The sequence below is a fragment of the Onychostoma macrolepis genome, chromosome 11, assembly GCF_012432095.1.
Source record: "Onychostoma macrolepis isolate SWU-2019 chromosome 11, ASM1243209v1, whole genome shotgun sequence".
Classification (NCBI taxonomy): Eukaryota; Metazoa; Chordata; class Actinopteri; order Cypriniformes; family Cyprinidae; genus Onychostoma; species Onychostoma macrolepis.
The window spans coordinates 14,737,792-14,751,044 of NC_081165.1; the positions used below are offsets into that span (position 1 = coordinate 14,737,792).

The following is a 13,253-nucleotide window of genomic DNA, read 5'->3' on the forward strand; positions in this document are numbered from 1 at the left end:
ACTTTCTTGTACAATTTAAAACTTTTTATGACCTTAAATTTGAAAAAGTAAATTTAAGACTTTTTAAGGACCCGAGGGAACCCTGATGCTATATGCATGTGTACTGTGTATATTTATTATGTATATATAAATACAAATATTTTTTTTAAATATATACATGTGTGTGTCTTTATATATACATAAAAAATATACACAGTACACACACATATAGCATGTAAACATTAACTTTTATTTTGAATGCAATTAATCGCGATGAATCGTTTTGCAGCCCTAACATCACCTGCCTGACTGCATTGTCCCAACTGTAAAATTTGGTGGATGAGGAATAAAGTTATGGGGCTGTTTTTCAGGGTTTGGTCTGGACCCCTTACGTACAGAGACAGGAAATCTTAATGCTTCAGCATACCAGGACATTATGGGCAATTCTTTGATCTATGATCATAACATCTATACCTCTACCCCATCAAACACCTTTGGGATGAACTAGAACATTTATTGCGAGCCAGGCCTTCTCATCCAACATCAGTGTCTGACCTCACTAATGCTCAACTGAACAAATGGGCAAAAATTCACACATAAACACTCCGAAATCTTGTGAGAATCTATTATAGCAGCAAAGCAGGGGAACAACTCCATATTAATGTCTTTAATATATTTAGATTGCAATGTCACTGGATAAGTTCCTTTTGGCGTAATGGTCAGTTGTCCCGATACTTTTGTCCATATAGTGTATGTTAGTAAAATATGACAGAAATTTTAATAAGATTCACCTTATTACATTAAACTAGTGCTGTCAAACGATTAATTGCGATTAATCGCATCCAAAATAAAGGTTTTTGTTTACATTATTGATGTGTGTGTACTGTGTATATTTATTATCTATATATAAAAATACACACACATTCAGTATATATTTTGAAAATATTAACATATTTATACATTTATATATTCATATTCTTATATTTTATATTATATATAAATTAGTGCTGTCAAACGATTAATCGCGTTTAAATCGCATCTAAAATAAAAGTTTTTGTTTACATAATGTGTGTATACTGTGTATATTTATTATGTATATATAAATATAAACACATGCATGTATATATTTAAGAAAAATATGTTATGTTTATATAATAAATGCATTTATGTATAATATAAAATAAGAATATAAATATATAAATTTATATACATGTAAATATTTTCAATATATATATATATACACACTATGTGTGTGTATTTATACATACATAAATATACACTAGGCTTGGGCGGTAATACGGTAATATGGTATACCGCGGGATCTAAAAATAGCAACGGTATCAGTTTCAATACCGTTATACCGTCATAAAAAACAATGCACTTATATAGGAGACGAGGATATATATTAAATATAATTTATTTAATGCCTAAAAATGCGTATGCTTGGTTGTCATCACGTGACAGCGTGGAGGAAAAAGAGAGAGAGGGGGAAAGATGGCGAGTCGTGCACCAAGTGACCTGGTCTCGAAAAAGAACACAACTTCTGCAGTTTGGCAGTATTTTGGGTTTCGACCGAACGAGAAGGGAGAGGCGGTAAATACGGACGAGGCAATTTGCAAATTGTGCAACAAAAAGGTGACCGCGAGATGGAAATACCTCGAACCTAAGGTCGCATATCTGAAACCACCATCCACTCACACTGCTGCGAGGATGGACCCGAGTTCACTCAGTGCAACCAACATGATCTCACAGAATTCCGTGTAATGTTCACGGACTTAATTAACCTCCGAATCTGTGGTGGCATCACGGAATCGCCGAAAATTCCGTGATGGGCTCACAAAAAAAATTCCTTGATGGACTCACAGAAGTGATACCAATGTAAGTCAGTGACAGGCATCAGCCGTGCTCCACACACGGAAACCCTTAGCATCAACATGCCGACGCGATACTGGGAAATTTATCGTCATCATTATTGTTCAGAACTGGGTAGGTTTAAGGTAGGGGTGGGGTCAGGTACTCCAGTGAAAGTATAACTGCATCGGAGTCACTCTTTTTACGTGGTCCGATGCAGCGCTGGTGTTGAACCAGTGAATCCGTGCATGGACCACGGCTGGTGCCTTCTGTGAGCCCATCACGGAATTTTCGGGCGGTTCCGTGATGCCACCACAGATTCGGAGGTTAATTAAGTCCGTGAACATTACACGGAATTCTGTGAGATCAGGTTGGTGCAACAGTTTCAACGCCTCCCGATGCAGGACCAACAACATCTAGGTCCACCGACAGCCGCTTTGCAATACTTTTTATAATATGGATGTTTATGTTAATTTAATTCTGTTTGACTGTTGTATTTGCACTTTTTTCTAAACTGCTATTTGTTGCTAATAAAAGTTGTTAATATTGTTGTGCATGTTATTGTTTCAGTATTAGTGTTTGGTATTCAGTTTCTGAACGGTTTAGGCACAAGCCAACAGTTTGGTGACACTGTCTGAGCCTTATGTCATAATTTTTTTATTATTCACGGTAATACCGTATACCGAGGTAAAATAGGGAGGAGGTTTGACGGTATCAAAATTTGGAAACCGCCCAAGCCTAATATACACAGTATATATACACACATATTATGTAAACAAAAACTTTTATTTTGGATGCGATTAATCGTTTGACAGCACTAATATAAATATATTTAATATATAAACATATTAATTAAAATATGGCTAATGAAAGCAAATCAATCTATCAATCAATCAATCAATCAAAAAAAAAAAAAAAAGCTCAACTAAAATTATAAATATATTTCTGCCTATCACCAGTGAATTTAGAGAGAATGTAAGTTGGCATGCTTTATTATTTTCTGCTCCCTCTGTTGCCAGACTTCTCAAAACCGTTGAGGACACTAATTAGTTTTACCTTGATGTTCTAGTTTTTCATTTGAAGCCAAATATTTACTGTTGTCACTTCCAGCTTAACAAAGCATATCATCTTACAGCCAAAGTATACGCGCACAGAATAATTTGTCTAGATCGAGAGGCCTTAACAAGCGTGTTCTCTCACCAGGGGTCGAAATTGGTCTGACGTTTGGGGTGGTTTGTCATGGCTGTGCTTTCCACCGCCACTGCTGGCACTCTACTCTGTCCAGCACTCTCATGGAACGTGTTGTCAGGTCGAGGAGAGGGGACTGCACAAAAGGACAGAACAAAAAAAAAAAAGCTAGAATATCAAAGCTTAAGTCAAACATTATTACAACATAAATACATACTGTATTTACATATATGTACATGCGTTTAAAAGTTTGGGGCCTTTTTTGGGGATTCTTTCTTTAATATAATACTTCTATTCAGGAAAGACACATTAATATTAAAAGTGTCAGTAAAGACATTTATAATGTTACAAGTGGTTTCCATTTCAAATAAATGCTATTTGTTTTGAACTTATAAGTGATCATGGTTTCCACAAAAATATCAAATGATTTTCAACATCAGTAATAATAAGAAATATTTCTTGAGCAGCAAATCAGCATAACAGAATAATTTCTAATCTTGTCCATCGCTGTGGAAATTCAGTTTTCTGCCATCACAGGAATAAATTACATTTGAAAATGTATTGTTATACTGAAATAATATTTCACAATATGTCTAGTACATTTTTTGGGTACCTCTGTAAAAGCTTCCCACTCTGCGAGGCATCGAGTCACTGTAGATCATTCTGTTTTCCTTGGATGAGGTTCCATCCTCCATATGAGTGTCATGGTACATCCCAGCCTGAGTTACAAGAGGATGGTCACACTACAGGATAGCATATAAAACAGCAGTTCCTACAACATATTGCACAAACTGTCTTACTATAACTGAATATTTGCTTGGGGAGAAAGGAATGATTAAGGAAGAGAAGAATCAGAGGTTAAACTGACAGTTCACCCAAAAATGAAATTTGTGTCATCACTTATTCACCCCCAAACCTGTGAGACTTTCTTTCTCCAATAGAACACAAAAGAAAAGACTTTTGACTATGGCTTTTTGGTTTGTTCTGCTATTGTGGATCATGGAACATAAGCCACATATACCAAGTCATATCACTTTTTTGTTTTGTCTCCATTTTGAAGTTCAAAAGCTTCAGTCCATACATTGTAATTGCACATAAAAATAACATTTTTAAAATTGAATTCACTTAAAAAAGAAAGTTGAATTTAGAACAGCATGATGGTGTGTAAATAATAACAGACATTTCATTTTTGGGTAAACCCAAAACCCAAAATTTTTAACTAAGAACCTAGATATTTAATGCTAAAGACATGAGCTAGCAGTTAATGTAATGACATGAACATTTACAAAACATCCATATCGATGAAAGCTAAAAGTGAATCGCTTTTATGATCAATGCGTTAAAAAAAACAAAGATAAGACGATGCATGAAAAACAGTAGCAACTAGTGAGTGTCTAAGTGGACGCGTGCGTTCTGAGGGTCCTGTTGAGACCTCGGACCTCGTTTTTTGGGCGTTGTGAGTGGAAGGAAGCTGTGTTGTCCCTCGTAGAATCTTTAATCGGGGGTCGAGAATGAGGCTTCTCTTTGGGAGACTGGTCATTCTGCAGACATAAACACACAGCAAAATAAGCAGACACTGGGAGACACTGGGAGTGTGCATGTAATAATCAGAGAGAACAAAACAAAATGCATGAATGCAGGATGCAGCGGAGCCTTATCATAAATTAGATCACATACACACACACACACACACACACACGCAAACACATCACAAGCTGAATTTTCTGAAATTATTACGGTGAACAAGCACTATTTGTAATACTCCTGTTTGCGAATAGTAGAGAAGACTAGTAATACTCAGACAAAGACGAACAGATGAATAAGCGGGCATCCTTGCTTGGATAGAAATATTCAAATGCTGATCAGGGGAACCAACGGAGATGAGCGAGATCGGCGCCTACTGTAATGTGCTACAGGACACGGAGATAAAACGAGAGCAGGTCACTGACCCTGCTCAGATCTTGCGTGAGTTCTTCTCGAGAGGAACTGGTGTTGTGGCGTGGGAGTGTGCGATGCTGGAGCTGCGGCGAGAGGAGCTGTAGGCTGCTGGCACGTGTGGGCACTCCCTGCCCGACCACCAAATTCGTCTCCTGGCCGTGTGGCCGGTGTCGCTCTCTTCGTACATACATGGAGTGGCGATGAGGTCGCTGCTGCGAGGAAAACGGGCTGGTGTAGCCGAGACCGTAAGGATAGGACTCATGAGGGGAGGGCAGGTTGTGAGCATGGCCGCCCCCTGCTCCTGCGGCCCTGCTTGGGTCCAGCGTGTCTGTAGCCTTTGGTTCATCTGGCGTCTTTTTCCGACCCGAAGAACGGCGTGAGTCCAGAGTGCCCCCTTCTAGACGCGCGTTCCCCCGACCGCTGGGGCTGTGACCCTGGCGCTCCGTCCCAGCGTGCCGTTCGCCTCTGGGGCTCCCAGGAGCAGCGTTTAGATCCAGACAGCTGGACGGGAAGTACCGGGAGCCTGAGCCTGATCCCACCATGGGATCGTCTAGGTGGAGTCGTGTCTCAGCCAGATTGTTTACGGACTTGGCATCGTTCAGTGCTCCGTGGCTCTTGGACAGGCTGAGGAAGGACGAGGAACTTTTGGAGGAGGATGTGGAAGGCATGGATCCGTGCGAGGACTCCATGTAGTTATGGCGACTGTGTTTGTCCCCAGACTGCAGCGTGCTGGTCTTGCCTTCCAGGAAGGACGAGTGGCGGCCTTGTTTGGACGACTTGAGGTACTTGCCGGTAGAGGTGTCTCCTCCCACAGTGGCACCTCCAGCTTTAGGCCCCAGGTTGAAATCAAACTCGGTCTTTCCCTTTGCATCTTTGGGGCTGAGGAGGTGGGGAAGGTTGTTGTTGGTCAGGTCTTTGTTGCTAGAGGCCGAGCGGTTCAGGGTCTGAGCCTGGTAGCTCTTGGGGTGTAGCGTGGGACTCAGGGTGGATGAGGTCGGCATGTTGCTGCCGTTCAGGAAGCTGTCGGTGCTCCGGTGGAGGTCCTCATGGCGTGGTAGAGACGAGCAATCCTTGCTGTTAGCGCGCCGGTGACCTGAACTTTTACTGGCGTGGCTCCTGCATGGATAAACACAAAATGGTTATATTCTGGACATTTTTTGAACCAGTACAAAACAGCACTGAAGGAGCTCCCATGTATGCTGGACCCCAGATTAGTACTATTCATTTAAATAACATTGTAAATTTTCGTTTTGTACAAAAATTCATGTAACTTCTGATCATTTTGGTTCTCATGATTTCTTGGTTCACTGTTGTTACCGTTAACTAAACTATTAATTAAAACTATTAATTTGAATAAGGCTGAAAAAAATGTAACTTAAAAATTAAACATGTTTCTCCCGCAACTAATCTAACAAGACTAAGATAAGTTTAATAATGAATACTAAAATTACTTAAATAAAAATTAATTAAAGTTAAATACAAATATTACAAAAAAGAAGAAAATAGTGCAGCACAAAATTTCTAAAATTTAAACTACAATTTAAATAAAAACTAAACATATAAAAACAATAGCTATTTCAAAATATTAATAAATACTATAATAGAATATGAATACTAAAGTACTAAAACAACTAAATAAATACTAAAATAACACTGGATGCTTTTCTAAGTTATTTTTCTGTAATGTTTTAAAATCATGTTTAATTTAAAACAACCTTTAGCATAGAAAGGCTTCTACAAAACTAATTATAACTAACTAAAACTAATTTAATAGACAATACTTTCGACTATATCCACATATACCTTTTAAAACAAATACATTTTACAAAATGCCAGGTGTTCTGTTTATGAGTCACACTGAAAGGTGAAGTGTAATTTTGTTATAATGTTATAACATACTTTCTCACATTTCAGTGGCAGCGTAGGTTATTCAGGACAGGTTGACTTCCTGAAAAAGACTTCCTTTTGCACTTTTAAAACATTGCTCAAAAATGTCAGCTTCTGGCTCAACCAATGCGCCATCTGTTTATTTGAAAAATGCTTATACAGGGGCGTAGCCAACATGCAGTAGTGATTAAGAAAAATTTGTCATTTTGGCAGCTGTGTCTGCTGTCACTAATAGGGGTGGCTCGATACCACTTTTTTAGAGCCGATACCGATCCGATACCAAAAATTCTGAGTATCTGCCGATACCGATCCAATACCTGGGCAGTTTTTTTTTTTATCAGCGTTGACCTCAATGTGTGTTGACCTGATCATGGCTTTTTTGTGTTACACACAATCTACTAAATATAGACAAATTTATTGTAAAGAAAAATAACAAATGAATGCATAAATATTTATAATCTATGACAAAAATACTATTATAAACTAGGTTAGTGGATAATTCAGTAGCAAAAGTTACTCTAGAAAAATCATGAGTGCACAATTTTATAAAATCTAAAATTAGTGGGAAAAAACATTTAGTGGGGAACAAATAAGTGTAGGACTAAATCTAAAATGATAATGTAAAATGATAAACATTGCTCTTTGTATTGTTGTAAAATACATTCATGAAAAACAAGTAATATATTTATATATAAATATATATACTGTAAAATTAAAAGACATTTCTTTTAAATGTATAGCACAGTAATGCGGCAGAAACATATGATAAATAAGACAAACAAGAAAGGCTATTAATAATCTTTCATTGTGCAAAAGTATTATGATACGAAAGGCTCCAAATACAGAGCGGCACAAAGAGCTTATGCACATCCCGAGTGCAGAATGATGCGCTTGAAGCAACACGGAGTCACAGCACACAGCACACAGCGCTCCGCAGTCCGCATAGAAAGGTTCAAAGCACAAAGTGAAGAGATATTGATGCGTAGTGTATTAAATCTGTGCAATAGTTTATTGAACCTTTTCTTTGAACAGTTTTAAATTTCAGTTACTGTGCTCATTAAAAACATAGAGCTCTTTAGTCCAGTGTTGTGATCTAACAGACACCAACACGATTTTGAAAACAGCACGAAGTGATAAAGTCCTGCAAAATAAAGTCCTTTTATGCAAAACCATTTATCTTTATTTACAGATCAAGTGTCATATTAGGAACATTTAATAATCTTGCAGAGTTTTATCGTCTTGACTCGTAACCGAACACGGCACACAGTTTGAATGCTGAATGGAGGATGACACACAGCCGCAGCGGAGAGAAGAGTTACGTGAACTTGACTTAAATATTCACCTGCACCTCACATTAAACTACGGAACGGCTTCAGAACACTTGAAATATAGTGCACGGAAACTTTATGGTGTTTTATCATGTGTTTGTGGCTTTTGTGGGGCTTAAACAATAACACAATAGTATACGCACAATATCGGATTTGGATTGGTCTCATCTGACCGATACCCCGATCCGGCAGAAAATGCCAGTATCGGAGCGATACCGACACTGAATATTCGATCGGCGCACCCCTAGTCACTAGTGGCTTGGAAATCGCACATTAACCTAGTTCACAGAAGCAGCTATTACTGACCGGCTGGGTATGGTGTTGTCTCCATGGTATGGTTTTCTCTTTGAGGAGCGAGGTGGGGTGGGCGACGGGGCAGCTGGCCGCTCTGGCCCTCTAAGGCCTTGAAAGACTGGGTGGTTCAGACACTGTTCTGTCAGAAAGCGTTCGGTGGGGTTCAGGCACAGCAGGTTCTGATACAGTGAAAAGAGAATGAGGAGAGTCATGCCACACTAGAGCAATAAAACTAATTCACATTCGGTCTTTAATAACACTTTGCACTTGGGGGTGATATGACATCTGCAGTTTATTTTAAAATAAATCAACAGCAAATATTTCACATCTACAGGGATTCGAAAGGGAATAATGTTCTCTAAAGAATGTTGCAGACCGTTTTACCTTCATTAAATCCAACATGAGTCCATTGATGATGCCCAGGTACCTTCGATCAAGCGTCTGAGGATGACTTACAGAAGGAAACTGCAACAAAACACACACATATATAATTAAAGAAAGAAGCAGGACTAAAGAATAAAGCGGAACAATCGCATAATTCATAACAAATATGGAATATTTGTGATTGATTAATTGCATTAAGATGTGAAAGCATTAAAAATAGGCTAAAGCATTAGAATTACTAAATAGAAATATATAAAAACTGAAACTGAAATAAAAACTCAGTTAAACCTAAATAGTACTATTTGAAAAAACGACAAAAGCAAATAAAAAAAAAAAAATCATAATGCATTGCTATGGGTTACGTCTTGCTTTGGACTTGACTGATAGACTGGCATTTTGGCATTCGTGAACTTCATGCTTTCTAACCTTATCTCAACTTTTTTCCCTTTATATTGCAATTAATCTGCTTAATGTACATATAAAATACAAGACCACATAGTCTGTTTACAATGTCTATCATTGTAACATGTTTACATCTTCCAATGTCTTTATACAGTGTATGCATATATATAGAGATAGTATGTATCTTATTATATAGTTGTATACAGTATATATAGTAATTGTTATATTGCATATTAGTGATGACCGATGTCCCTTTTTTACATTTGAGCCCCTGCCCCTGAGAAAGTCTCTGGACATCCCTGTATACGCTGGATTGATTTTAACCCTCTACGGTACGCAATATGATATCAATGAGGAAAAAATTATTTGTGATGTTTTTCCTGCTTAAAATTGGACACTATAACAATATTAATAAACATTTTCATTAATTTTGTATTTATTTATTTTTTAAATGTTTGTTGGGTCAAGGCAACATTGTACCACAACGGACAAATTTAAACATTTGACATTTTCATGCATAAAAAAATAAATATATTTATTGTTAACATCATTTTCTTTAAACAAATACTTGGATAGTTAGTTTTCTGTAATATTCAATGTATTGCATATCTCATATTTAATAAAATGCAATTTCATATCCAGCTGTTGCTCTCAGGCAACATTGTACCATCGTGGATCACAAGTATAACCAAACCATCATATCAATTATCATATCAAAACACTACAATCAGAGTTGTTTCAAGGTAAAAAAAAAAAAAAAGTAAAATCAGCATAACCTTATCCTAATATGCACCTTATCCTTACAAGCATGCAAATGCATGTAAAATCTCCTTCCTCACTAATGACACCTCACTGCTTGTGAAAGCTGAGGAAGCAATTCCTCTAAACAGAAAAAAACATAATACGTGCAGATACAGTATCTGAATTACTATTTTTACAAATGCATTACAAAATTTTGCAACAATGCAAATACATTTAGATAATTCTAACTCTTTTCCTTTCACATATCATATACTTCTATTATTACCTAGCAGGCCTGCATGGTCTCATGTGATTCCATTATGGTACAATGTTGCCTTGAGGCAACATGAAGTTTTTTGTAATTTCCTAAATTACATTTGATGATATATAATTTAGTTTTGGAAAATACTTCTTTACTTACCAATGAAGGTGACTCAGATTTTTTGTAGGCAATTATATGGATGAAAATTGATGATAAATGCTTTTCATTGGAGAAAATAGGGAGTCATGTGACATGTGCACATGTCCTGAAATTAGAAGCAAAATGGACCCCTGTGGGTCATTTTTTGCATTTTCATTGATTAGTGTTTGAGTTCTACTACCCTGAGATAGTATTTATCAATTAAATGGGCGTCTCATTTTATTAAAAAAACCCTAATATAAAGTATGTTGCCTGGAGACAACACGGTACCATAGAGCTTCAATGTACTTGAGATGTGCACCAAGCACTAGTAAAATACAAGTATCGGATCGGATTCGGTATTCAATAACTCGGATCGGGGGCACAAAAAACCTGATAGGGACATCCCTAAAAACAAAATAGCATTTAAAATGTGATTTGAGTGTCAAAATATTTTTTGAGGCTATGTATGTGTCAGTGTATGTGCATGTGTGTGAATATTATGTACTGTGATCAGCTCTGTCAAGGCAAAGCCAGTTGTGTTTCACACTGGCACATAGCGATACATGAGTCATAGACAGCCACTTATTCAGAATACTGGGATCCGTGCCATAGGAAAGGAGAGCAGAGAAGAGGCAAGGAGAAGAAAGCACAGAACAGAACAGAACAGGACAGAGAAGAAGACAGGTCCTTACTCTTAGTCCAGCGAAACGAGGGTTGTTGTAAAACAACTTCATCTGCTCTGGTGGTAAGGGGCCCAACACCTTCTGAATGGTGAAGAGCTGGTCGATTTCACTCTCGCCCGGAAACAGGGGCTGCCCATCACTCAGTTCTCCCAAAATACACCCCACCGACCACATGTCCACCGCCTTCCCATATGGAGCTCTGCGAGAGCCAAGCAAAAGACAAATATAAGTCAAGCACTGACCGTCATCCGAGTTCTTCATTTCCATAAAGATAATTAGCATTTCAAATACATGAAGTTAAATACACATGCAGTTAAATTATAAACAGATCAGTAAAATAGTAAAATCCTCAGGTCATTCCAAACCTGTATGAGTTTCTTTCTTCTGCTGAACACAAAAGATGATATTTTGAAGTAGCCTTCCATCAACTTTTTCCATACTATGAAAGTCAATGGCTATTGTCAACTGTTTGGTTACCAGCATTCTTCAAAATATAACTTTTGGGCTCAACAGATAATTTTCATTTTTGGGTGAACTATCCCTGTAAAATTAAAAAAGTTCTATTTCCTAAGTGAAAATTACCATGGTTACTAAAAAGATAGAAAATGATTCTAAGTTAGGATGTTTCTGTAGCCCTTAGTTCCCTAAATATAGCTCCTTCAAAGTAAGTCAAAGGATTTTTTTCACCTGTTTTTATCATCTGAAAGACAGAAATCACAAGTCTGTTTGCTTAGAAAAGTAATAGAAAGACTTTTCAAAGCACCGTGATTTGAAGCGCCATTCATGTCTGTAGCACAACCGGTGCAGGACGAGTGACATGCTTAGGGTTAAGGTTCTGTTCAAATCCCAACTCTGAGAACAATAGCACCACTAAAAATGAAAGAGGGATGAGGAGAAATGCATGCAGAGACAGAGGCAGATAGATAGACATAACACTGAGACACAAATCTTTGCACTAACACACAGCAAGAGGGAGGGAGAGAATATTTGTGTGGGTGGAATTTAAATGGTGAGAGTTTCAAAAAATGTTCAACCGCATTCATCTAGTCTAGTGGCACACACTAGAAAATAACGCTTCAATGGCGACAAGGACAAATAATCATGCACCGCTATCCTGATGTCACATCTAATGGCTATATCAAATCAACATTTTTAAAAAGGATGTGCCCTCAATGAATATTACAGTTTGATTTTTCATGCTTTTTGGCTTCACTGAGGAAGAGATTTTTTTGTCACGTCTCTGTAAACAAAGTATACTAGAAATCACTGTGAAAAACAAAACAGTAAGTACAGATATGAGGACTTACCCAAGGAGCAGTTCAGGTGAGCGGTACCACCTGGTCGCCACATATTCTGTGTAGTTAGCATCGCTGCCTTCAGAGAGATTGCGGGCAAAGCCTGTGGGGTTGACCAGCCGGGATAGAAAGATTGTAGGGGGAAGAGCAAAGAGAAAAGGTATCAGGGATGAGCAAACTGCGCATAACTTTCAGAGATCTTAATTAATCTTGCCATATTCTTCCCTCTAAAAATAAAAGTCTCAGAGAGAAGCCTGTGGAGTGAGTCATGCTCAATTTCCGTGGCATTCAGTGTGGAGGCAAAATTTAACCCTGAGTGAATATATACATTTCATCAGGAGCTGAACCCAGAGGCTGGGAAGCACAATATGTGATTTATCAGGTACTGAGACGATTGCCTGTGTTTTGACTGTATCTTCCCGAGTCACAATACTACCAGTCAGTGTTGGGGAAGCTACTTTGAAACTCATTGTCAAGCTACTCAAAATTAAGTTATTCTTTTGAAGTAAGTTACTATATTTATGCTACTGGTCAAGGTTATTTAAGGGGATTATGTTGCAAGCATATAACTTTATTATAACAAATATTTGTGTGTTTATATTGCTCATTTCTATATTATATCATCTTATTTACAATTATATAATCTATATATAAAAAAATTATGTGTGTAGTGTGTGTTAATTTATTTTAAAATATATAAATTAACAATACAATGTATATTAAATAAATTAACACACATTTTTTTTTCATAAATTATAAATTATGATATAATATAAGTTATAAGATGTAACATTTTTTTTTCTGCAACCAGATCAGTATTTACGTAGCATAAAAACCATAACTTGAACAGTCAAAACTGTGATGAACAACAGCATTTAAT

General features: G+C 37.3%; 1 protein-coding gene across 4 annotated transcripts in view; it reads right to left on the minus strand.

The window, feature by feature from the left end:
- cdkl5 (cyclin dependent kinase like 5) overlaps positions 1-13,253 on the minus strand; it is a 39,439-nt gene that overhangs the window by 10,860 nt on the left and 15,326 nt on the right. For all 4 annotated transcript variants that reach the window (XM_058791142.1, XM_058791143.1, XM_058791144.1 and 1 more), the window contains exons 8-15: positions 12,386-12,476; positions 11,088-11,277; positions 8,850-8,930; positions 8,478-8,644; positions 4,968-6,072; positions 4,458-4,559; positions 3,632-3,737; positions 3,031-3,154 (exon numbers count right to left, since the gene is read on the minus strand). In XM_058791142.1, coding sequence (XP_058647125.1) covers positions 3,031-3,154; positions 3,632-3,737; positions 4,458-4,559; positions 4,968-6,072; positions 8,478-8,644; positions 8,850-8,930; positions 11,088-11,277; positions 12,386-12,476 — 1,966 coding nt within the window. The remainder of the gene's footprint in view (positions 1-3,030; positions 3,155-3,631; positions 3,738-4,457; positions 4,560-4,967; positions 6,073-8,477; positions 8,645-8,849; positions 8,931-11,087; positions 11,278-12,385; positions 12,477-13,253) is intronic.